The sequence below is a fragment of the Cyanistes caeruleus genome, chromosome 6, assembly GCF_971803275.1.
Source record: "Cyanistes caeruleus chromosome 6, bCyaCae1.hap1.1, whole genome shotgun sequence".
NCBI classification, from domain to species: Eukaryota; Metazoa; Chordata; class Aves; order Passeriformes; family Paridae; genus Cyanistes; species Cyanistes caeruleus.
Window position 1 is genome coordinate 7,896,642 of NC_141706.1, and position 26,911 is coordinate 7,923,552.

The 26,911-nt window shown below is 37.7% G+C and overlaps 1 protein-coding gene across 6 annotated transcripts in view; it reads left to right on the forward strand.

Moving 5' to 3' along the window:
• INSC (INSC spindle orientation adaptor protein) overlaps nt 1–26,911 on the forward strand; it is a 130,922-nt gene that overhangs the window by 28,422 nt on the left and 75,589 nt on the right. For all 6 annotated transcript variants that reach the window (XM_023928634.2, XM_023928633.2, XM_086895426.1 and 3 more), the window contains one exon: nt 11,936–12,029. In XM_023928634.2, the coding sequence (XP_023784402.2) occupies nt 11,977–12,029 (53 nt within the window). In that variant the 5' untranslated portion in view covers nt 11,936–11,976. The remainder of the gene's footprint in view (nt 1–11,935; nt 12,030–26,911) is intronic.

Consider the following 26,911-nt stretch of genomic DNA (forward strand, 5'->3'; position numbering starts at 1 on the left):
AAAGAAGAATCTGTTTTTTGATATCTTAATGGACAATTAGGTGGCTGGGTCTCAGAACTGATTTACATTTACCACTGCAGTAATTTAAATTTTTTTCCTTCAATTTAAGGATGTCACTTTTTTCCTTGCGTGTACATGTTGCTGGTCACAGCACTCTGTCTTCAAATAAATAGAGATATTTCAGGTTTTGGGTCTGCTGTACCAGTGCTGATTGTGCTTTTGGGGACAGTTTTCTCACTGTAGTCTGTATTGACAGTAGCTAGGAAAGCTGGGCCATGCACAAGAGCTTCAAGTTACCTGTGTGACATTCAAGTCGTGGTAATGAGTATAGATGATATGTGGCTTCAGGATCCTCTTCTTTCACCTGGGCACTGACTGAGAAAGGTCATGGGTTATTTCCCTGAAACCTCTGCTCTGTATCTTGTCCAGATAACATGTATCTAAAGAAACTCTTCTGTGTGCATTCTGGGGCAGACTGTGCCTGACTGCTCAGATGGCAGATCCTTCCTGTGGGATGCCAAGGCACTGGCACATCAGTGGGTGGGCACTGGCAATACCGAGCAAGATATTTGACATGCCTGACCCTCAGATATTTACTGGTGTCATGTAATTGGCACAGGCAGTTCCTTGCATCCAGCCAGTGTTAACGCTGGATTGTTGATAGCATCTCCAAACTTAGGCACAAGGAAAATAATGAAAGCCACAGTTGCAGGTGGAATGTACACCCTGTCACCCTGAGGGATTGGGAACATGTCTGTTTTCTTGCTGAGGCCAATTATTGCCTTAGGTTTCACCGGAAATATCGGAGATGATGGGCGTTTCAAGATTGGCAGAGTTTTCTGAGGAAAATGAAAAGACAAAGGAAACTCTTGATCATGGAACTATCTCTAGAGGCAGTAGATGGGAAAGTGCTAGTGTTTTAATAGTGAAATGAGCTCTCTGGAGGGGTTTTGAGTTTTCTTAGCTTCTCTTGCAAATAGGAGATGATCCACTGCCCACATATCACAGGTAACAGAAACAGGTCAGAAGACTGAAATGTTCAGGGCAGTGGATCAGCAGTGTGACTTCTAAGTTTTGGTGCATTTGCAAGTGAAACGGTCAATGCCAAAATTCTGGAAATGGAAGTTCATGGAGAACTTTTACACTTCTTTGTTCTTACTTGTCTCATGTGTGGAAGGTTAATAGTGCAGAGACTTGCACTGGAAATGAGTGAACAGACTGCTTTCCAAAAGTGAGTCTAATGTGTCTCTGTTTGACTTGCAGGGAAACAAAGTTCTGTGGCATAGTCATAAATAACTGCAAAGCTCAAGCTAATATTATGGATAAAACCCCCTGTAGTCACTGTTATATTTTTCAATGGAGAGGAAAAATAAAGTCCAGAATCTGAGCACTCCTAAACCTAATGATTACAAATTCATTGAATTTGGCTGCTAATAGCAAAATTGGCTCTGGGACTTTTCCTTCCAGCTAATTCTGGTATATGTGTCTCTACTTGTGCCATCACAAACTGTTACAACCTCATGATAATAATGGGAAATGTTTATCAAAACACTAGCCCTGTTCTGCAAGGAGATTTGTACAGTTCAAAAGACAATTATTCTTTCCTTTCAATATCAATTTTTAGAAAATCATGAGAACAAACAATGCAGCTATCCTGGAACAGACTGTGTAGCAATTCATCCTGTACCCAGAACTTGTGTGCCAGTTCCTTGCATAATGGGTTACTGAACATCAGCTGATAGACGTGAAGTTGTTTGACTTCTGTAATTTGCTGCATGTCTGGGAGTTACCAGTGCAAAAGAAGGCTGTGACTTGTATACCTGCCGAATTTGGGGGGTTTTGTAATTAAAAGTACTGTGACATATAGTCTCACTTTTTAATTGAAACTGCAGAGATTCCTACTGAGCCAAAGTATTTTCAGGCATGGCATGGTTGTTCACACACGCATCAACATCCAAACTTTACTTCCTAATAAACAGTATTCCTCTCCTTCTATCTCTTATTATTTTGCCTGTGGTCTCCTCCCTTGCCCTTCCATACTACAACTTCAGCCTGTGAATTGGGAAGGGGGGAAAGATTAAAAAAACAAAACCAGCAACGATGTCGACAAAAACCCCAAAACCCCAGACTCAAAAAGCTCCAATGAAAGCTGCCCTGTGCAGGGCCAAAAGATGGACCTGATGATCCCTTCCAATTCATCATCTTCTGTGGTTCTATGAACCTCATCATAGTCTACAGGTTCCTCATGAGGGGAAGAGGAGGGGCAGACACTGATCTCTCTGACCACCTCTGGCAGGACCTGAGGGTAGGTCCTGAACTTGTGTCAGGGGAGGTTTAGGTTGGATATCAGAGAAAGGTTCTTCACCCAGAGGGTGGTTGGGCACTGAAACAGCTCCCCAGGGAAGTGCTTGCAGAACCAAACCTGCCAGAGTTCAAGAAAAATTTGGATAATGCTCTTGGCACATGGTGTGAGTCTTGGAGATTGTCCTGTGGAGTGCCAAAAGCTGGACTTTGATAATCCTTGGAGTCCCTTCCTAATCCAAGATATCCTGTGATCCTTACAAAAACTGCCATTCCATCAGGTAATAGTACCTGAATTTTTTTTGCTTGGCCTTCCAGAGCTCTGCAGCCAGGGGTACTTGGGGAACACAGAATGAGTGCAGCTCATTGACTTGAAGGATTTGCACTTTCTGCTCCCACACCCAGCTTGATCTCTAGTGTAAAAGTAATGTGAGCAGGCTGGAAAGTCCCCTCGAGCCTTTGGGTTTGCTTGGAGTTCCTGGATGTGCTCTGCTCATGTTAGACCCACCCCTGAGACGCTGGATTTGGGAATAATCCTGCAGAGCAGTTTTGCCTCTAGCCCTGCTGAGGATTCCCTCTTTGTGATATTGTTACAGCTTTTTGGCTCCTCCACAATTTTTGTGCGAAGGACAGAGGAAGAAGAAAATGTCTGGTGATTGGATCCTCTTTGGCAGTGGTTCAAAATAATAAATGAAGTATTTTCTCCTTACAAACAGAAAAAGCTCGCTGCTGCTTTATGACTTGTTCTTTGTGTGGAATTATAAAGACTAGGTAGCATGGTTTGCTGACAGGCTGTCTGGAAGTGCTATTTGGAGTCAATTAAAGGAAAAAACAAGAAATAGAAACTGTGCTCAAATTTTGCTGTAGGCTCCACGTTCTTGTTTTTTAGTGTATAGGGAATTTCACAACATGCTTTGACCTTTTTTTCAGCTTTCAGGAAGTTTGTCTGCTGGATTTGCTATGTCTGCCTAGAAAAGGCAGTCATGAAGGTAGAACTTGCAGTGAGCATGAAGAGAGCTGAGATCCTTGAAAATCTGTAGCTCAATCACGTGTTTTACATTTTCTTTGGTGTGTTGGTTCATCTCGTGTGCTTGTTGCCCAAATGGATCTCCTGCTCTTGCATTCTGTTGAGTTACCTTATGAGCAGGCAGTAACTTTGATCTCAGCTACTTTCTTCCCTTTTAACTTTCCTGTACTTCTCTGATGTCCTTGTTTTTCTTTTCCCCAATATGGTGTAGAAAGGTGAAAAAAAAATATGCTGAAGTTGATTGAAAGAAGTAGGGAGTTTATTAGTAATTAATATAGAGAAGTGGTTTAAGGACTAGAGGTAGCACAACCACAGAAGGCCAAGAATAGCTAACCTTTAGATAAATGTGTGTTTATCTGTACTGGTCTAAAGCTGGTCTTAAGGTTTTCAGAGTTATGACCAAAAAAGAGCTATTTGATATTAACTCTGTAAAATGATAAATTTAATCACCACTGGGAAATATTGTGAAAATACAACCTCTGTTTACCATGCAATGCCTTGTGATGCCAGTCCAATACAGCCTTGGCTAGTGTGGGCTATGACCTGAATTAATAATATTGTTTTGCTCCTCTCTGTTAAAATGTCAGTTTTGTTTTTCTTTTTGAGGAATATCAATGTAAATAAAGATGTCTTTTAGACTTCCTGTCTGACTAACAGGAATGGCTATTAAGATGAAATCTTTTCATTAAAGGTAATGGTTTGTACACAGAGATGTGCAAATATTGTCATGTTTCCTTGCAGTGAGTTATTTGTGTACGTCTCTATTCCTTTCCCTTTGAAGTGGTTAAATACAGTGTTATCTTCTCTATGTACTTGCTTTCAGCATTAAACTCTGGAATATTTTGTTTCAATTTTTACTTGCATTATGTTTAACTTTGGGTTAGTCAATTATTTTTCATGATTTTATGCCTCAATAGGGAAAGGACTTTCTTCTATTTCTTTTCATGTCAAGATCCTTTTGGAATTTTTGCATGTTTGTAGGGGAAATAATGAATCTTACTTCCAATTTCATTACACTTGGAAGAGTCGTGTTATCTAATAACAGAGAGCTGTGATATCTTGTAGGCATTTCTTCTGAGCAGCACAGTCTACACTTGTATGTACAGTCTAAGGTACAAATATCTTCTGTTTTCCCTTGTGCCCTACACAGTGGCTGCTTGAAAGAACAGCCCTTTTATGTCTGATCTCTCTACATGGAGACAAGATGAAATCCTGGCTATGGTGTCAGGGGTAAATGAGACCAAAGCAGAGCAATTTCACTTAATTTATTCAGGTCATTTATTGTCAGCACAAACCTGTGACCTCTAATACCACACTGGGGTCCCCAGCACAGGAAGGACACAGAACTGCTGGAGCGAATCCAGAGGAGGACCACAAAGACTTACAGGAATGGAACACCTGTTAGGTATGGATGCTAAATCTGAACTACAGTGCCTGTACAAATTGCAGGCCGCATGGCTCCTCAGGCTGCCTGAGAAAGTATCCTGGGAAAAATATGAGAAGGAATTAAAACAATTCTCAGGGACACTAAACAGCCTTGCAGGTGTTGTTCTGCAGTCTCTTGTTTTCCCTTGCAGGAGGGAGTCAGAGGGGTTGTGTGCCACTGACCAATGATGGTAATGTAGTACTTTGTTAACCAATAAGAGTTTCTTTTCTGTACTTTTCCACGTATCTGTCTATAAGACAGGCCTGAAGCAATAAACTAGAGGAATTCTAGTGTTGTGACTCCCTTGAGAGTCCCGTGTCGTTCTTTCTAGCCGTTCCCAATCGGAACGACAGTTAGGAGAGGCTGGGAGAATTGGGATTCTTCATCCTGGAGGAGAGAAGGCTCTGGGGAGACCTTAGAGCAGCCTCCCAGTCCTGGAAGGGGGCCTGAAAGAGAGCTGGAGAGAGACTTTCTACAAAGGCACATAATACTAGGAGAAGGGATGATGGCTTTAAACTGAGGACAAGTCTAGATTAAATATTGGGATCAAATTCCTTACTGTGAGGATGGTGAGGCACTGGGGGATGTTACCCAGAGTTGTGGATGGCTCATCCCTGGAGGTGTCCAAGGCCAGGTTGGATGGGGCTCTGAGCAGCCTGGCCTCTCAGAATTCCATGGCAGCAGCTTGCGTTGCTGCCGCTCTGAGAACCAATAAACGTTTTTAAATGGTGATTATTCTGCACTGCATAAAATGCAAAGTACAGCTCTGGAGTGCACCAACCTGACACTTACTATTCAGTTCCTGAACCTAAAATATAAATTCTTTTCCAGTGAAACTGACTCTAAAATGCTAATTGCTAGAAATGTCATCACTAATCGGTTTGTTCCCATAATACTGCCAAGCAAGAGAAATTGGTGTGTCCCTTTCAGAAGGGGAGATTTTAAAGACTTTGGTAAGATTAAGAAAATCCAAAAGATGCCTGTGACTGTTCTAGTGGCCTGTTGTGTAAAATAATTTTGAGGGGAAGCGGGTGAAAAGAAGTAATCAAATCTGTTATGCCCTTCTTTATCTCCTTATTTTAAATATTTTCATAATGTAATCAGTGATGATGGAAACTCTGCTTTTTCTAGATATTTTGTATTTGAATGGGAAAATTTGTTAAAGATGCATTGTAAGAAAATTCATTCCTTGGCAAAAGGACTTACTGTAATACATGTGATGACTGAACTCCATTCCTAATCTTGGAGAAAGCTGAATTACTTGGATAAATATGTTCTATATATATTCTACTTAGTGTGCTTCATATGATCCACTATCTAAATAAAGATATGGAAGAAGAAGTCCAATACATCTTGCTTTCAAATCAGGATTTTGCCTTGTGGAGATCATAAACATTTATTTTTTTTTTTATGTTCAAGGGGGTTTTTAAAACCAGGAAGTGAATTAAGGAATTCCTCTGTATGCAGAGGAATGGTACTGGCTTCAGATTTTTTTTTTCCTTCCACCCTCAAGGATCTATACAATAATAGTCCTTGTCTGTTGTTTTCAGGATGGTCTGTTTTACTGAGGTTGATCCTTATTTGTTTCTCCCTCCCCCTGGGTATTTCCAAGGTAGAGGTGTGTAAAATATGGCTAAAATGAGAAATATCCAGAAGAAAAAAGAAATAGCACAAACTTGAGTTTACATGAATTGCTACATCAGATGTGTGTGTGTGTGTGTGTGTGTATAAATATATATACACATGCTCCAAACCTCCATATACATTATAATATACTTTAAAAATATTTAATGTAATTGGAATTTATAAGGAATATATAATAAAATAATATATAAATAAATTTATATTTCATGAATATGTAACAGAAACATATAATGAATATATTATAAAATATATAATAAAATAACTTCTTTTATTATTATGAAAATATAAGTGAGATATTAAGAAAATATTTAAATAAATGGATGTCAATAAATAGATTTTTTTTTATATGTGTATATAGTCAAGGACAAGTTGGATGAGGTTGTGGGCAACCTGATCTCGTGGAAGGCAACCCCACTGAAACCCTGTGGGGTTGGAACTAGATGATCTTTAAGGTCCCTTCTAAAACAAACTGTTCTATGATATATTAAAAGTAATTTTTTCAATTGCAGAGACTCACTCAAAATGAGATCCTCTCTCTGAAGAAAGCAGAGAGAAAAGAGGGGAAGAAATATGCCATTAAAATAAAATTCCTCTGTGACTGAAAGTGGATTTATGCTTCAGATTGTACTTGAAGTGTAAGGCATAAACTATTCAGATTATTGGTTCTGCAGGAGCCCCTGCCATGAATGAATGCCATAGGCAGTGCCTTTTCCCACCTCTCCCTCACAGGTTTAATTTTGCATTCTAGGAGTGTGGTCCATAGATCTGTGTATATGATCCCATGCTAGTCCAACCCACTTTAATGCACAGTTTGAAGGGCTCTTCATTATTTTTGCTCCTGGTTTTATGGTTTCTTAGATTTGTGACACCCAGCTTCATTTTGAATTGGCTCCTACTATTGTAATTAATTCAAGTCCACATAAGCCTCTTATAATGCAGAATGACACAGGATCTTGAGTCCTTAAATGGTTAGTGTGGAAAAACTTCTGATGGGCTGGATGTGTTGCTGAAGGACAGAATGTATGTATTTACTTTCTGACCTCTCACATAATTGCTGTCAGAATTTTGCTCTTAGTTTGATTTGTGGCATTCCATTAACAGTTATTCTGTGTATAGGAGAATAATAACTAATGATTCCCAGACTCCCAGAATTGTAAAATAAGGGCAAGCACTGTTTGGCAGAAAAGAGATTGTACTTTACAGACAGGAACTGTTCATATTAATCAAGGGATATCTGGTCTGAAATTACTTTTAGCTAATAACTTCTTATTCTCAGGTTAACCATATTGCTCATAGGTAGCATTCTCTTCTAATTCAGATGGTTATTAATAATCAGAGGCTAGTCATGTGGATTTCTGTCTCTTTCTGAGAGATCATGCTCTTGATTGACCTTATGTTAATATATTGTTAGTGTTGAAATTATGATGGTAGGGGTTAGAAAGGTCATGGTGAAAGGTCACAGATTTGCCTTTTGATTTGAGCCTTTGCAAGGGTGAACATGTGTGACATGAATGAGCTCAAAAATGTGAATTTAATTGTCTGGAGTTTCAGGGATTAATTATAAGGACATCATTTTGTGATAGAGAACTTTAGGACCATTAGTAGTAGAAGAAAATAAGTCACACTGAGTTCACTGGAAAACATGCTGTTACCATGATACTTTTGGGCATGGATGTTGTTCCTAAAAGAATCCTTATGCTAAAACCCTCCTAGTTTCTAGTTTGTTAAATATAAGCTAACACATTGAATGATGGAGAAGAAATTTAAACTGGGAGATTTTACAAGCTGCAATTTGTTTTCCTAGCAGAAATAACATGTTTTGCAGGGTGCTGAAAAGCACTGTGGTGCTGTAGAAGCTGCTCTCCATTGCTAAACAGACTGGAGCAGCAGGAGGCTCCCAGCAGGGAGTTCTTGTGAGGCAGGAAGGGTTTGTGGTGGAACAGTGGGAAAACAGCTGCCAAAGAGGTGCTGCACAGGTTTCCCCTGTGCTGCCAAGCCTGGTGCAAGTTGGGCTGAGACTTCTCCTCCTTTAATTCACAGGAGAGCTGTCTGACAGTCTTTTAAGATGTTTTTTAGTTCTCTGGGAGTTGCTGGCAAGGCCTGGTACCTGTCTGTGAGCAAGATCCCTCTTCCTGCTTATGCAGTTTTGGGGATTCTTTTGGCCGTGGAGGTCATGTCCTTTACTGACACTTTGCTGATTTCTGTGAGCAATGATTTCAAGCTCTTTCAGGTGTAATGCTTTATTCTCTTCTGAGCTCCTGTTCTCTGAAAAAAGCTTTTGGCTGACTGTATTGGATGGGTGGTGGAAATGTAGTTTGTGCTCTGCTTATCTACATCTATTCCTTGAGGAAATAACATCTCAAAACCTAATTCAGTGTTGAAATCACAAAGAGAAAATTGCAGGACACAGAGCCTATTGCCTTGAATATGTGTAATTCCCTCATGCATGTGCTGCCGCCTACCAGAGGAGTCAAACAAATTCTAAGTCAGCATTTACACTGTGATACAAGGCTGTGTGCAGATGTAAAACCCTATACAAGGTGTTAAATAAAAGGCTTCATAATAGTCCAAGAATAGAATTTTATTATTTCAGGCTTCTACTAAAATTACCAATATTGCAAACTACAAGCAGTGGGGTTTTTGGTATGTTCTGATTTGGTTCTTTTGTACAAATTTACGTGGAGAGCATCTCCAACAAGGGCCTAATCATTGGTCATGGCAAAAATATTTTCAGTGGATAAAAATATTATAATCTAGTACAGAAGTTTACTGAATTTATCTTTTATTATGTATACACTTAATAAAAGTGAGTGCATGTGTAACATCTCCATAATCAGCTTGAGTAGAGGACTTTGCTTTTAGGAGTGCTGACTAGAGCTCATCACTGTGTTGTGGGCTCAAATAAAAAGCAGAATCAACTAAATGGATGGGCTCATCTCTCCTAGTCTTTACGAGGAAGTACAGCTGTCTTGTTCTTACCTGGAAAGCAAAATGAGAGCACTGGAAGCTGAATAATATCTGCCATGGAGCTCTGTCATTGCCCAGCAGGTGGAGGAGGCATTCCAAGCAAGACCAGAAGCCTGTACCACAAATCACTGGCATTCCAACCTCTCTTGTGATCCTGGGGGCACAGTGGATCCCCTGGAAAAATGCCAAGGGAGAGAATTTAACGTTGCCAACATTAATTTGGGATTGAATATTTGACCTAATATCTAATCATAGTCTTGAGCCAGACAGTTTGGTTAAGATATTGTTATGTTTTTTTTCTGTCATTCCTGGAGCATAAGTAACCTCTAAGTAGGAGTTGATAATGCTTTTAAAGGCTCTCAGACATAATATAAAAGTGTGTTTTGTGGGAAGACAGCATATAAAAACTTGAATTTTTGTCAGGTTTCTAATTTATGGGGAACAAGGACATGCAATAATCTAATTTATGTCTGTGTACATTATGTCACTGATCACAAGTAATGGAGTACAAGCAGCTGCTTTGATTTGTATGTGTAGAAATTGGTAGTGGGCTGAGCTCATGGTGAAGTAGATTTAGCTTGCCAGAGGAGGCAAAAGCTTTAGATTTGATTTAGTGTTGGTAGCATAAGAAGGTAAATCCAGGTCTAATGTTGAGCAGAAAGAGATACTAAGTGTCCAAGAATCTGTAATTCTGCAGGCTTAAATATTGGAGTTTTTTGGTCCTTTAAATGACAAGATTTAGGAGGAGAAATAAATTTTGGAGATTAATGTGGATGTGTTCAGCTTTAAGGGTATCTCTTCCAAATAAAGACAGTGATTATTGTGATATTTGGTTGTTTCCAGTGTATGTGAATATACAATTGTTTGTATCTGGTAATCTTAAATATCTTTAAAAATCAGAAAATATTCTACCAATGGAAATGAAGATAGCCCATTTATTCCATTTGTTAGTGAAATCTGTATATCATACAGTAAATGCTTTAAGTTCCCATTCCCTAAAAATAAGCTTTTTTTTCAAAACTTACTGTGTCCCAGGAGCAGAAGAATATATACTAATATTTTCATACTTGGGCATATGAACCTTCAGTTAAAACCTATGAAATATCTGCAGTCTTTTTAAACCAGAGACTTCAGTAAAAATTAAGCTATTTTTAATGTGGGAAGGTTTTTTTGCTGTTGGTTTTGGCTTTTATAATAGATTCTTCTCCTACGTTTCAGTCTTCTTAGTTTATGCATCTAAAGAAAGAATAGGTTAGGTTTGTTCTGTCCAGGAAAACTTAGGGGGTAGTGAGGAGCACAGGATGACACCATCACCAGAGCAATCTGGTGCTAACAGTGGGCAGAGCATGTGAACCCATCACGTTGTTGTAATAGTTTTATGTGCACAGGACGTGTTTGTGAGATCCTGGGATAAAAACAAGGGCATGCATTAGTAATGAGATCAGTTTGCTAGGAAAGGGAGTGAGGAACACTCTGTGTCAATTAAGAGCAATTTGGGGTGGCAAATATCTTGAATGCTGGCTGACTCAGCTTGCACGATGCAGCCAATAACCAAACAGCAGAATTTCACAAGCAGCTACATCAAAAACACTCTGCTCAGCCGGTGACACAAGCAACAGCAATTTCCTGTGTAAAGTATTTTCCCTAGGAGTGAGATCCATTGATCCCAGTTTTTTTCTTCGCATCTAAGAAGGCATAATTTTCCCACTGTTCCTGTCTCCTTGTCCAAACAAATCCATTTCCTCCTCCTTCCTGAGTCATAGATTAATCTTTTCTTTCAAATATTTTGCCTTAGTTTTCTTCTAACCACTCGTGTACCTTTTTTGTAGAATAAATCCGCTATGATTTTTGCTGAGAATATGCTTTGACAGGTTGTGCTCTAATGTAAGGTAAGGTTAATTAAAAGAAGAGGGAAAGAAGCAGAACTCTTCCTTTTGTGAAAATGAGTCTTTCTTCTCCTTTCTTGTCTTTTTTCTAGTGCAATAAAGCTTGGATCCATCTCTTGGTCACTAGGTAAAAAGGGAAATCATGGAGGAGAAAGATGTGAGGAGCATTTAAAATGTATAAAAAATTAAATTGTCTAACATGAAAGGGTCAAATACTTCAGTAACTTAGACATCAAGGACCTTTCTGTAAATGTAGTACTTAACAATCCTGAAATCATATTGCAGAGTAATTAGGGCTGGAAGGGACCTCACTTGCAATCTTTCTCACAATATCATGAAGCATTACTATAATACTCAATAGATTTTCTCTAGCATTCAAGTTAGTATAAAACAAATGAGGCTAAATAATACCTCAATACTAATTCAGAAATGTTTAACCCAGATGTCTCTGACCTGTGCAGTAGTCCAGGATCTTCAGGAATATGCAAACCCTACATTTTTTATGCTGTGAAACGTACTTAACGCCTTGGTTATCTGCTGGAGCTGTGGGGTACCTGTGGAAAAGGAGACTTTTGATTTGTTTTAATGAGCTCTCTCCACAGAAGAGCAGGAAAATGCCATGCCAGCCTGGGCTGAAGGTGCCTGAATTTCCCTTGGTTTACTAAATGACTGTTTTCTTTCTAGATTCCAGCCTATGGAGAAGTGCACATAAGAACAGGATAAATATGGCTTTTACGGGCGAGGACCACTTAGATTCCCTTTCCTTACCAGTTCAGCGGTAAGTGGTGCACTCTGTCACCCAGATTTGATGGTTAAATGATTCTGAGGCAGCAGCTGCGCTTTCCTTCGAGGCTCTGAAGATTCTTGAAAGTTCATTTTTAAACTCAGGTAGCATTCCTACGAAATTTGTAGAATGAATGTGGAAATTTGAGATATATTTCTTGAGGCTTTTGGAAATTTTTATACCTGGGGCCTGGTAAATCATGGCAGTGTTTCTGCAGCCATCATTTTAAAGGAATGACCATGTTTGCAGTAGCAGTGTGACTGTACATACTGGACATCTTCTTAGTCATGATGGAAACAACTGGAACCCTCTGCACTCTGTGAAAACTGCTGAAAGCCATAAATATAGATTTGTTTAGCATGGTTGACTTTGTTCTGGTGTAGATAGAGTAACAATATAAAGGCTATGGTATAGTGTCTCAATGTAGCTTTTGGGACAGAAGGCTAACCAGCAGATTTTAAAAAATATTCTAGTTGCCATCTAGTAGCTGTCTGTGTGTAGAGTACTTTTGCTTCTAGCCTAATAGATGTGTCATGAAAAGAAAAAAAAAACACAATAACCTACAGTCATTATGTGTCACAACTGGGTTTGCTTTGTTTTTGTTCAGGGGACGAAGGAGGGTGAGGCCTGCTGAACACAGGAATAAAATCAGAAATAAAAAGGATTTAAATTTCAGCCTTTTCCCTAGTCTTGTTTCTTCAGGTCAGACTGCAATTCTTTGTTGTCATTAACTTGCAATTGTAATTGACATACAATCTCAAAATACGATGTTTTTCTTCATCAGTAGCTTGATATTTCTCTACCTTTCCTTACCCTCAGTCTTCCAGCAGGTATTTTGATATTGCCATTAAATTCACAGTCACAGTTAACACCATCTAAACGTATTCTCTTCTGGAAGAAATGGGCAAGTTAAGACTTGGAGCTGTAGAAAATTAGCTGCAAACAGAGCCAAGGGAACAGGTCCTGAGGGTGGCCAAAGGCTGATCAGGGCTGAGTGGTAAGATTTATTTCCAATACATAAATGGGGATTATTAGCTTGAGTGTCTCCATGCTAGCAACTGGAGATGTGCAGTAGGAAAAATGCACTTAAGAGGTAACAGCAGCACAGAAGTGAAAAGCACTGAATTTTATAGGCTGGAGACTTCTAGAAAAGGAAAGAGCCTGTGAGTCAGGAGTGCAGTGTTGAGAGAAGAAAAGCTCTGCCATGTTATGTGAACAAAACCACTCTGAACTGTATCTTAGCACAAGAAGGAGTTTGGAAAAGGCCCATATAGCAAGCGTTGTGTTTTGACAAAGAGATTGACTCAGCTGGACAATTCCATATAGAGAAATATAAATAAATAAGTACTCTCCCTCACTCCACAATAAAATAAAAAGCTCCTATCCTTTTTTGTTTGTTTTTATTTTGAGAAAGAATCTTTTTTTCCTACAGAGGAGGGTTATTTGAGATAAAGGCCCTGTAAGAAATGGGCAGACTGAAGTTGTCAGTGGTCAGAAAGGTGAAGGCTCAGAGAAGGCTGGAACTGAAAATAGGAAAAAGTGTTTTTATGCTAAGAATTCAGCAGAAAGGACACGGAATGGACTAGATAAAGTTCAGCAGCTGTACAAAATGCTCTTTTTGATTATTTATAAAAGCAACAAAACCCACTCAACGTAATAGCTTTTCCAAAGAAATGGAATTTTTATGAGATTAAGTATTTTCTCTGGGTTAGAGAAAGAAGTGATATGGCTCCTACTGGGCCTTTAAAAGAATCAAGGGAATTTTCAAAATAACAAGATTCAAATATTATTAATTCTTTATTGTTCCTGTATCCAAGGCTAGGATTTATGACTGTCTCAGGATTCCAGTTCATGTTCCTGCTCTTTGTGAGAGGGGCTTGAATTAACTTCTTGTGTCCTGTCTCAGAGGAAAGGTAGCTCAAATCCAGCTGGGGTTAATCCTGTGTGGGACCACAACCACACCTTGCTTCATGCTGAGCTCACAATCTTTCAGAAGTAAAAGCTGGCAGGTCCCTAAGCAAGAATATCTGTCTCCATAGGGAAAGTGTGCCATAAATATGCAAACAGATTCCAAGTGTTTCCACAGTGATCATTGGAGTCAACAGTTACTTTGGCTGTATAAGGAATTTAAAACTGGGGCCTTAAACCAAGTCTCTGCACTTCATGAATTGTTGTTTACACTCTTTCCTTAGATTTTATGGGAAATCGCAACTTGAATTGGAGTCTCTAGAGAACTGAGTCACTGTGTTAATGGTTTTCTAACACACTGAGTTGCTGTCTCTAATTGACATCTAGACTACTATGATAGAGTACTTAAGCTATGCAGTGTCCCGAGGAAAAACAAATTATTGTTACAGAAACTTTATTTTCTATTTCAGTGAGTTAGGAACTTAAGTGATGATTTTGTCTCTTAGGAGAGAAAACAATTGGAAATAGATCACTTTTATAAAGTAGTAATTTACTTACTTTCCCAAAGTTGTAATCCCATGTAAAGCACTTTACAGGACCATACAAATTATCTGTTTTCATCAGTGAGGGCCAGTTCACCATAGCATGTGAAGTGTGTATTTATTCCTTAGAGATGCACATAACCCCATTGTGAAATAGCTATTTTTAGTGTAGCTTTGGGAAAGTGTCAGTACCCGTTCTTTATCTTTATAAGATAAAAGATATTCTTATCTTTATAAGAGATAATGAGCTTCTACATTGGCTTTTCCATCTAGAATAAATGCTACCTTTCACTTTTGCCCCTATCCTTCATCCTGTGTAATGAAAGTTCATTTGTCTTCTTGTTTTCTGTGAGTTAAAATTGTAGTTTACACAGGCTTTTTTCATTGTAGACATGGGGTTTTTTATACTTTCCATATTGGATGGTAAACTAAACTTAATACAAAGCTGAATCTGAAGTCATTCAACTAAAGAGATGGTATTTATCACCAAAAGTGAAATAGGATTCTGTTTTGGCTTCTTGGATTATGTGTTCAGTTCAGGGCTGCAATTGGAGAAATACAGTATAATTAGAAATTTTTTTTTAAAGAATAAATTATGATATTTTATCAAAATTAGGTTAAAAAAAAAAAACAACCACAATGGTCATCATCAATTTCCCCTCTTCCCCATAAAAACCTCCCAACGCCAAAACAGCAGCCAAGTAGAACCAAAGTAAAATTAACAAAACAAACTGAAGAGAAACCTTATCCTGAATATGAGTCAGAAACGTGCACTAGCAGCTTATAAAACCAGTTGTACCCTGGGCTGCATCAAAAGAAGTGTGATAGGGCTTTGAGCAACCTGGTCTAGTGGAAGATGCTCCTGCCCATAGCAGGTGGGATGGAACCACACCATCTTTCAAGACCCTTCCAATGCAAACAACTCAGTGATTCCATGAATTGATTAAAACAACTTAAATTAATTTAATTTAATCTAACTAAATTAAGACAGCTTGCTGTTTTTCAGATAGCAAACTAAGGCTACTTCCAGAACTTCAGGAGCATCCATGAAGGGCTGGGCACCATATTAGTTTTGCAACTCTGTTGAGTACATTGCTGTTTGCCCAGTGGAGATAGAAGTACTACTTGAAATGATGCAGAAACCTTTATGGAAGTAGAAGGGAAAATTAATTGCTTATATTTGGTATCTGTTGGCATTTAGATCATGTTTGTTGAAAGCTGTGACTTGAAACAGAAGCAAGGGAAATTCAGGACTTTATACTGCAGGAACTGCATTTATTCTGCGTGTTTCTCTGCCTAATCAGGATGACAAATCTGTAGAACTTTATGTAGACCTTTTTTTTAGGTCTATAGTTCCAGAAGTGAATCTTGTTTTAAAAGGAGGAAAAAAAAAAAAAAAAAAAAAGGGGAAAACCCCCAACTTCACCAAGTAAGATCAGAAGATCAGGAACTGAATTATTTCAGGGACCATTCACATCACATTTTGCTTCTACTTTTAGAGCTTCACTTGGAATCTATACAGCTGAAAAGAGTTATTTTGAGGGGTAAGATATGTGCAGAATATCTCAATGTGTTTAATATTGTGTTCATAGGGGGCTGTCAGGAAAAGAATGGATCCATCCATTGGTCTCTCTCCACAAAGTGTCTAAAATTTCTCAGTACTCAAGATATGATTTAGTGTTCCAAATCAAAGGCAGTGACGTTTTGTCATCCTGTCATAGAAAGTGAATTCTGACTAAAATGGTATCTGATTTTTTTTTTTTTTTGAGCTTTCCAATGATGTCTTTCCCCTTGCATCCTTTATGTGTGGAATATGTTGTTTTTGATGCTGTTGTTTTTCTGGCCCTGAATTTTGGGCAGTGAGTTGTTTGGTTGCATGGCAGTTCATTGAAATGTTTGCTGTTTCATTATCTACCTGTTTTCTTAGATGTCAATCCCCAAGTGAAGGATTTCTAGAGATGTGCATTTCATGAATAAACATGAATAAAGGTTGTTCTCCTTTTTCATTCTGGTCTATTCTTTTTTTTAAACCACCTCAGTTCTTCTTACCTTATTTCCGATCTAAGTGGCTTCTGTAGTTTGTTGCCACATCTCTCAGTGTTTGTTCTCACAAGATTTTCCCTGCTTTTTCTTTTTTTTGTTTAAATAGCACTTCTTTTAGTCTTCAGTTATAAGACTGTGCTGCAGTTATAATTAATCATGAAATCATGTTTAAGTAGAAGTGCTATAAACACTGTCTGAACAGGAACCTCTTCTGTAAGTGCTGAATTCTTTCTGTTTCACTTTCCTACAGTGTTTGCTACTGATAACTAAGGGTTTGTTCTGTATTTCTTGCTTTTCCCACCTGTGTCTGCAAACTGAACTTCCTGTCTAACAAGAACTTCACAAAAAGCAGAAAAAACCAATTGTATTTCTGATTTTTGTGTTTTACAAGCTACTTGCTATGCATAGATCTTGCCCTGTTAATTAGAATCCTACATTCCCTATGATCAGATTTATTTGGATTGCGCCAGGAACTTTGTTGTTGTGGCCTCTTGAAAGAAAAAAAAAAAAAGCAAGTTATTTGTAATATAAAATTTGTAATTTAAAATACTTTATTTGCAATATAAAAGCTAGAGCAGAAAATTTTCAGAGTTCCAAGTTGAGTGTTCTTACTTGGCTCTATGAATTGCTGCTTTGAGTTTTTAAAAACCATTTGTGAATTGGATGCTTTCTGAGGAATTGAAAATGTGTTTTGAAAAACTTCCTTTTGCAACAGGTTGTAGGAATAGATTATGACAGAAGAAAGGAGGGTGCTTTGCCAATAATGCAATAAAATTACCTTCTGTTGACAAGAAATAAAATCAGTTATTGCATAGCTCAAGGCACTAATGATACCTCATTTAATGACCTTGTATTCTTTTCCTTTCACTCAGTTTACCCTACAACAATTCAGCAAATAATTTTATAGCTTCAGAAATGGAGCTCACCATACTATGAAGTATTTTTGACTTTAGTGATTTATATCATACCTGTAACCAAACTGAAAGCTGAGTTGTTTGTATGGAGTTTTGATGGTGGTTGTAAAACAGATTTGTGAATCTGTATGGTTCTTCTGGGAAGGATTTTCAGGCATGCTAGCTGACTGAGTCCAAGGGTGATGTTAGTAAAGCAGCAACTATTGATTTGCTATCATTTGGAGGCATTCATGAGGAATATGAGCTCAACAGATTTTTTTTTTTTTCCTTTGAATCCATGGGTAAAATATCTCTGTTCCTCTATTCAGGATGTTAAAAAGGAGGTCAGCAGTTTAGCAAGCAAGCAGCAAAAATAATTGCATTTCACTTTTACTTCAGGCATTTTTGGGGTCTGTAAGTCTGCCAGAATGCAAGATATTTCCTAACCTTTTCCTTCCGATAGTTTTATCATTACATCTCTATATTTAGTTGTATGATGTGCTGTAGAAATATGTTATACTACTTCCCAGAGCTATGCTGTAAAATATTGTATGTTGAACTGTAGAAGTCACAAGAGAATTTTGACTTTTAACCTGAAGGAGATTTGAGTTTGTCCACTATAGTAATTGTGAAGTTATGGTGGCTTTAAAATGTGAACAAATTGATGAATTTAAACAATCTGTCTGACTGGTCTCACTAGACCTTTCCTTCATTAAACTCGGTATTTCATATTTGTGGCTTGCTGCTACTTGGAAAATACTTTTAAAAGATCAGGGACCATCTTTCATCCTTTAAGACAATTAAGAGTTTATTCTGAATCCCTCATAAGGATCAGTAATGTTTCATAGTGTGGCACACAAGCAATGTAAAGAGCTCAAGGTAGTGCTGGTGTAGCCTTTATTATGGAAGAAACTCTGCCTATTATTTTGAGAACGAGTATTTTTGGAATGTGAGGTTTTATAGAGGTTTTATATTCTCTTTTTGTGTCTTAGAGGAAGAGCAGTTGCTGTCTGCACAGTGAACATCTTGTGTTCAGGCCTCGGTGTCCTCTTCAGAAATTAATTTTAATGAACCCTCAAATTAATGTCTTTGAAATCACAGTGAAAGAATTGTGCCTGAATGTCAGGTTACCTTATCTGCCAGGCATGGATGATAGTTTCTGGCTGCATCTTCACAAGTGTTGCATGAAGTTTTTATATAATATATCAAGTTAATAATCCTGTCAATTTAACACCCTGTATCTTGCTCTTGTAGCCACTGGTTTATGGCTTTGACTCCATGGATTGTGCTTCTCTGTTTTCACTGATGCTAGTGAAACAAACAATTTCCAAACAATTCAGATGTTGTCTGTGGTCTTTGTTTACTTGAATTCTCATCTTTATCACATTTATTTTTTCTGTAGCACTTTTCAGGACAGATGCTGAGCAGGTTAAACATCTGCCACCACTCCTGTTGGAGTGCTCTGTTTTCAGAAGACAGACTTGCTGGTTATTTCTGTGTTCAATTAAACATTTTACCTTGAACATGGGAGCCTTCTTTCCTGTTTGTTAATCTAAAAACGTGAATGATGCATTGACACAAATGTCCTGATTTCTTTTATTCTACCAAATATTTTTATTGCAATTTGATACTTTTCTGCTTTATGAAGCCTTCTAACCAGGTAGAGGGATTCTTAGAAGTTTAGGATATTTTAAGTGTACTATGAGAAGCTCACGGAATTTTAAAAAACGTAAAGTAACTGTATTCATAATAATGTTACTACCTTTACTCAGAATTTTATTTTGCTATTTTTTATTATGATAATGGTTTATGCTTTATATTTCCCTTAGCAGTAAATTATTCCTTTTTAGTTCACAGGTGGTGTCCCATAAATTCTCTCTCTCTCAAAAAGAAAAAAAAAGAAAAGGAGGGGGGCAAAAGTCAGAACCTGCATCTGTTTAATTTTGGTGCAGTGTTAAGTGAAGTACATAGGTATCTTGCTTATTTGCCATACATCCTTTGAAAAAATACTCCTAAAACACTACTCTAACCCCTGTTTTGGTTGAGTTGCTGTGCAGTCATGTCATGATTTTATGTCATAATGTTTCAGCCATTGGTAGCTGCTAGAAACCACAGTCTTGACTTGTGCATTGTCTTTGTGAGCTTCCTGGTGTTAAATATTCCTGAACTGTAAGTGTACACCTACTGAACCCAGTGTATTTGCTGTGGGGAAGAGACATGCAAAAGAAATGTCTCCCAGAAAAAAAAAAAAAAAAAAAAATTAATAAATAAATGTGTAAATATATATATATATATATTACCAAAAAAAAAATATATATTTACCATGATTGTCTGGTCCAGTCCTGCTCTGATAATTTGGTCATGCAGAGAATTTGCAAGTTAGAGTCTTCAGGATGACAAGGTTAAGTAGTATTATCTGTGAACAGCGCATTTCACAAGAAAATCACAGAGCCTGCAGTGTCTAATCTTTGACTTCTTTACTATCCAAGCCTTTCTGAATTTTGAAAATTATAGTAAAGACAGTGTCTTTGCTTTTCCTTTTACAGTATGAAATTATTAGTTACTTGTTTTACTGAGACACTTTGACTTTCTATGCAACTTTATATATGTCAGGTAATTTGAATTTAGTATTCTTGCTGGCATAATATTGGAAACAATGGTATGATTTTTTTTATTTTCTTTTTATGGCAGGAAAGCATATGGGACACCACCTGTGAGCTAAAAGAGAAAATTGTTAAGGGAGTTAAAAAGTAAATTATTACCAAAATAGATAGACTATGCTGAAATCAAATAGCATGCCATGGAAACAAAAGTTCCATGATTTTCTCTCCTTTTAACAGTTAGGCCATATTGCTGTTATTATCACATTGGTAATGTAGCTGGAATTATTCTAGTTAGTCCTGGAAGGAAATTAAGGATTAAATCCTGTCTTTTTTCAGTATATATTTATATATATTATTTATATATATTTATATATCCAGTATATCTTTTGTGTACAAAATTCAAGCTGCTTTGAAGCATTCTAGGGACTTTCCCCTTTACTGTGCTAAGACAGGGAAAAGAACCAAGTTGTCCTTAACAGAAATAGAACTCTTCATGAAACTTGAAAACAACAATCACTCTAATGAAGGGATCCTAAAGCTGAAGGAATCAAATTCACTGAATTAGTTATTGACTTATTCTGAGAAAAGATGGTGTTGTCTCTGTCTTCAAAAGGGCAGTATGGTTTGTTGAAACTTTGATTTAGAACTAGATATCATTCCTCCTGATTCTTTCCTGGTTGTAATGCTGATTAATCTTCTTCCCTCAGGCAAACCACTTTACCTTCCCTTGTCTTTGTGTTCCACCTCAGCTGGGGAAACACAAAGGAAGTTCTTACTGGCCCACCTCCATATATTTCTATTTCAGTGGTTCTTATTCAGCAATTTGTTACGAGCTGAGCTCCTGTGCCTTGCAGTGCCTGCTGTGGGTGCAGCATCCTCCTGAACTGGGCAGGTGGGAAATGTTGAATATTACCTAGCAGCTGTTTCCAGTAAATGCAAAAGGTATGTTTCTGTCCACAAAATCCAGCTTGTTCCTTCCATATCTCACATTTTATCATTATTTTCACAGTGGTGAGTGAGTTCATTAAACTTTCTTTACAGCCATGGCCATAACAGAGACTGATGAATAAGTACCTGTACCTTGGTATTTATGAGGTGTTTTTCCACAATTAATTTTTCAAAAATTAATTCCTTCATTAAAGATATTTTAATGGTCTTACTATGACTTATCTTTTCAGCTGTTTAGGACAAATACTACTGCCATACTGCATTAAATGCAGTATTTTTCTCTTCAGTCCATGTTTCCTGGGAATTTCTTCCTTATTTAATTGCCTGGTATCTCTTAATCAGGTTCACTGTTGCTTGGGGATGGTTGGGAGGATCGTGCAATCAGTTGTTCAGTAGCCTGTAATGAGCAAATTTAAGAAAGCTATAAGGATAATGTTTCAACTTTGTAAATATTTTTCTTTGTTATTTTCTCTTTTTGACAAATAATATAATGATCTTAAAAATGTGCTGGCTGAGTGTGACCCCATTTCTGGTCTCATTAAATTGGCTCGTGTCTGTTAGTGGTTGGGTTTATGAGCTCATATTAACCCTGAGGGATTTGGAGTGCAAACAGGAGTTTAATATTTAGCTGAAGTGTAACTGTTAACAATTCCAGTTGTTTTGTTTTGCTTCTCACAATATTTCAGAGAATGTACTAAAGTGAAAACATATATGCACACATAAACATACCTATTGTTTTACTTAGAGCAATATACATAAAGGACTATATGTAATATTTCACTTGTTTCTAAAGAAACAGCTTTTAATTATCCTGCACGTGTAAAACTGTGCTTCAAGTATTCGAATTTTGCATTTTTCTAATTGTTGATACTTTACTGTTGAATTTGGTCCAGGGCTATTGTGGAAGCATAGAAAACGTCTACATCAAGAATATAATATTATCTTCAACTAAAGTTATGGAAATATTTTCCCAATATCTTAAATGTCAGCAGCACTGATGTCAGGATAAAGATTAAACAAGAGCAAAACAGGGAAAAGCTGAGAAAATTATCCAAGGAAAAAAGGAAGAACTAGGCAACGGTATCCAAGTAGGATACAACTGAGGTTGTTCAGTGGATGACACGATAGGTGAAAGTTTGGGAAACTTTTGGGAAGAGTTATAGAGCAAAAAATATCTTGTTCAGTATCAGCTGTGCACAAATCAGCATTTTGATTTTGATGTATTATGTATTACACAACTGAACTCTGGGATAACTGTGGTAGTGGGAAGGGATGAAAGCAAAGGGCAGGCAAATGCTCTAGTTGGAAAGCAGTGAAATCAGCTACTGGTATGTATTCAGATTGTAAACCTTGTTTGCCAGGATCCCAGAGAAAGGGAGCCTTAATTTTTCTGCAAGCTCACTGGAATTCTGTGCCAGAGATTCCTATGCTTTGTGCCATTGATGCAAAATGATGCTTCTTACTTTATTTTTGAAACTTATTAAGTTTAAATTGGAGGTTTCAAAACTAATTTACTTAAAATATTAAAGTTAATATTTCAAGTATAAAATCTGCCATGCTGTCCTGTCTTTAAGGCTTAAAGGAAGTGACCTTGTGAGTATTGCAAGTGTCCAGTCTGCAGCAGTGAAGAGGCCTTTATTCATAGGTGTTTGAGTTGGTTTCTCAGTCTTGAGAGCATCGCTGAAGTCCTCAGGCTTCCAGATTTCAAGTAACAATCCTAACAGCTACTGTTGTTTGACACTTTCTTATAGTCCAATGCACCCAGCAGGAGGAGAATAATGGAAGACCCACATATCTTCATGATATTATTTTTATGTTGTTTTGAGAGAAACTTCTCTCAGTAGTGGTTCAGGCACAAAGCTATTTTTTTTCCATCTCATTTAGAAGCAAACAAACTTTTCCCAAGCCTGTCTTCCTGTGGCACAGTCCCGATGTGGAGGCGTAAGGGCTGTGTTTGTGTTGTGAGAGTGAATCAGGAAGCCATTAGATGGCAACACTCCTGGCTTAGTCTAACCCCCTATTGCTCTTGGCTAAAGTGTCAGGAGCAACCTGGAAAGCAATCAGCTGCTACTGCCAGGGGAAAATAAGATATTTTGTCCTGCTCCAAAGGGTAGGAATTGTACTGAACATTCTCTGTTTAACAGCTGGATGAGAGGTTGATCTCAGTAACTTTGAACATGTATTTTTTGTTGTTGTTGTCCTTTGGTAAAATGTGCAAACAGTCCAACTAACTGAACTGCTGCACACTTGCCCTGCTGTGAAAGAGGAGGTGTTTTAAAGTGCACATTGGTCCCAGCATTGTTCTGCTGCAAATGCAAGGTGCTCGGTAAATGCTTAAATTGAAGACTTTTTTCTACTTAAGACAACAGCTTGATAACAATTTAAATACCTCAACAGATTCCACAACAATCTCAATTAATTTTCCAGCATCTAAAACGTGATACTGCTCTTTGGTCACCAATTAAATTTCAGTGTGTGTATGTATGTGTTTATGGGAGAAACATGGAAGGTCTTTGGACAGTTCTGATGTTCTTTCAATTGAAATTTAGGTCAGCATTTGTCTATCCTTTTTAATTTGACACTGAATAAGGATGTATATGACATACATTTAATATACTGGTTATAGTGTAAAAGCACAGAAAATTTTATATGAACTTAATCTTTTAGCAAACTTGTTCAGGATTTTGTCTTTCCAGAAAGAAGCCTAAAACTACATTTGGAAGACATAAAATGAGCTCCATAAATTTCAGAAACTTATGGCCTTTCTCCATGTTCTGTTTACTTCTGTCTTTTGTAGGCATTTTTTCCAATGATCCATCTTTTTTGAGGATTATAACTTATTTTTTACATATAACTTTCTCTCTCTAGTGTGTCTCATGAAATGTTTTAGCATTATTGCTCTTTCCACTTTGTGTACATGATGCTTTTGACAATGACACTTGAGTTGAGATTTTCTTCGAATTGCTTACAGGGACAGGTTGCAAAGAAAGCCAAAGCTATGGGGGAGGTTGTGCCCCTGTTGGAATCATAGAATGGCTTGAATTGGAAGGAACCTTAAAGATAATCTAGTTCCAACCCCCTGTACAGGGACAGGTTCTACTAAGCCAGGTTGCTCAAAGTTCCATCTAGCCTGGCTTTGAACACTTCCAGGGATGGGACATCCACAGCTTCTCTGGGAAACCTGTGCCAGTGCCTCAGCACCCTCACAGTAAAGAATTTTTTTCCTAATATCTAATCTAAAACTCTCAGTTTGAAGCCATTCCCCTTACCCCGTCATGCTCTTGTAAATAGCCTTTCTCCATCTTTCTTGTGGGTTCCCTTTAGGAATTGGAAGTCCATACAACTTTGAGGGTTTTATGACTTTTTCTCCCCCTCTTAAGCATTTCATTTGGATGCCCCTCAATGTGTGCTTGCACTTGGACCTGGGCTCATGCTGTAAAACAATGCTCACACAGAGGAACTGTATGAAGGCCAGGCAAGGCCAACTTTTGTACTTTTCTTCTACCTCTACCTGCTTTATACTCTGAAGAAATGCCTTTGGCAAATATGATCACCTCAGCATTAAATGAATCAGGAAAGAGGAAATGGATATGCTGGAACACACGTAATATTTCACAAATGTGATACAGGAACTGTACCTGCTTCCTGCAGGTATATTAACCTTAGTTTTATTTGAACCTGTAAAAAGCCTCCAATCACTCTTGCCACCAGATTAAAACAGTGCTACTTCTCAATTTAGGTCCTTAAGTAATCTATAACTAGAAGTGAGTTTAGTTTTATATCTCACAGAGCATCAGTGGTGAAAACAGCCCATTAACAGCTCTGTGTACATCCCTGCAGCTCGTTAGGAGGCTTTCCTACGTCAATCAGATAAATGTGGTATAGATGAGCTTATTTACTCCAGTTGTATGAGAGAAGATATGTTGGGATTTCAGGCATTCTTTTATGTCAGAAATAGTAAAGCTTTTTGCTAATAGGCAGCAAAATGCTGCTGGTATTTGCCTTAACACTATTCTCCAAGCTTTTTTCTCTGGTTGTTTGGAAGCTGAAAGCTCAGAATTCTGTCACTCTCAGGCACCTGTGCAAGGGGTAACAAGTGGTTTACTGACCCACGTGTAAACAAGTTATGAAAGGATATCCCAACCAATAGTAGAGTGACACAGAGATCATCCAGTGTGACCTAGAGCATTCCTTTGGGAAACTCTTCTTTGGTTTTCAGAAAATATGAAGTTAGAAAGTGAATATTGTATGCCTGTGCAAGGAGATTATTTCTCAACATCTTAGGTCTGCAAATTAAATAAAAGGGAAATAAGGTTTCTAGGATTGCTTATCAAGGTATTGCATTTGTTTTTTCCAAAGCTGAAGCAGCAGAGCAAATTAACTGTGATTTTAAATGTATTAGCTTTACCTCTGCATTAAGGTATTTCTTACTTGTTCCACTTAATAATTTGAAACCAGCAGAGGAAGATCTTCCACTGAGAGCTTCTATCTGTAAGAACATTCCTCAAAGCAGGGACTTGAGCCCAAATCCATTATAAATGTCCTAGTATTTTTCTGGATAAATATGTGTATATGTATTGATAGGCAAATTGTTCCAGCAGAATTTATTGCCCGAGACAAATTGTTGGAACAGCAAATACCTAGCAAATGAAATATGAAGTTAAAATATGTTAAAAATACAACTTAGTGATCTGAATGAGGAGATATATGGCCAGGTATTAACCCACAATATTAACTTATGCATATAGGTGTGCCCTTAACTGGGACTTCAAATTAAGTCTGATACATAAGAACTGAGCTGATTTAAAAAAAAAAAAAAAGGGGGGGGGGGGGGAGAATGGGATAAAGAGAGAAGCAATAAAACTGTTCAGAAAACAGCCAGACACTTATAGATCTGATATATTAAACAGAGTTTTGGCATGGGGTTTGTGGTCTCATGTATCTGGTAGTTACTTTTTTTCTGAGAAGTATCATGACATTTGATTTCAACTGTGTGTGAATGGACACAAATAACATAATGGCTTCATTTGCATGTGCCCTGTCATGATTTCACTCCTCCTATCACCAGCTATCATTCCAGGCAGCTGTAAAACACAAGAAAATCTAGTTCCAGTAAGGTTATGTTTGGTGCAAAATCCAACCATACATTTAATAGATCAATAGCGCTGTGATACAAAGGTGATATTTCATGGCTAGAGAAAGAGGATGGTCTCATCCCTCTCCAGTCTCATGGAACTAATGACACTTTTATTAATATTGCTGTTCAAAACCTCACTATGAGACTTTGACCTGAATAGGGCAGTCTGGAATACCTCAACCCATCAAAACTTCCAAGTTCAGGTCAGATGTCTGTGGGGTTGCAGTGGTGTAAAAAAAGGTGGGAAATCAAAAAACATAAGGGCACAGCTTTTGTTGTCAGTACACATCTGACAAAATTCAGACAGAAGATATTTAATGATACTTGTACCGATCCAGCTGGAGTAAGTTTGCAGCATGTAGCATGGATTCCCGTCCACCCCTGCATCCTACATTAAGAATTGAATGTAAATTTAAAGTGTGAAATTGTGGTGAACTGCTCTTGTTTTGCTCATGCTTTCTTTGTTGTTTTCGATGTGTGGTTTCTGATCAGCCTTAAATAAGTTCATTGGTATTTCTTTTCTGCTCTCCACTGGAAGTGGGTGGTCTTTGCCTTCAGCAGTGAGAGGCAGGAAATCAGAGACATTATCTTGTTTGGTTTGACGATCAGAGATACCTATCAATACCTTTTGAAGAGTGTGTCTATTCAAATTATTAACTTCTGCAGTATATTGAAGAGGAATGATGGATCTTTCCCCAGATAGGAATTGCATAATTGGATTTTGTCTTCTGAATTCAGAAAGAAGGTTCAGCTGTTTTTCTTTTAGTTGGATAATGTCCAGTCTAAGAATGAATTTAGTGAA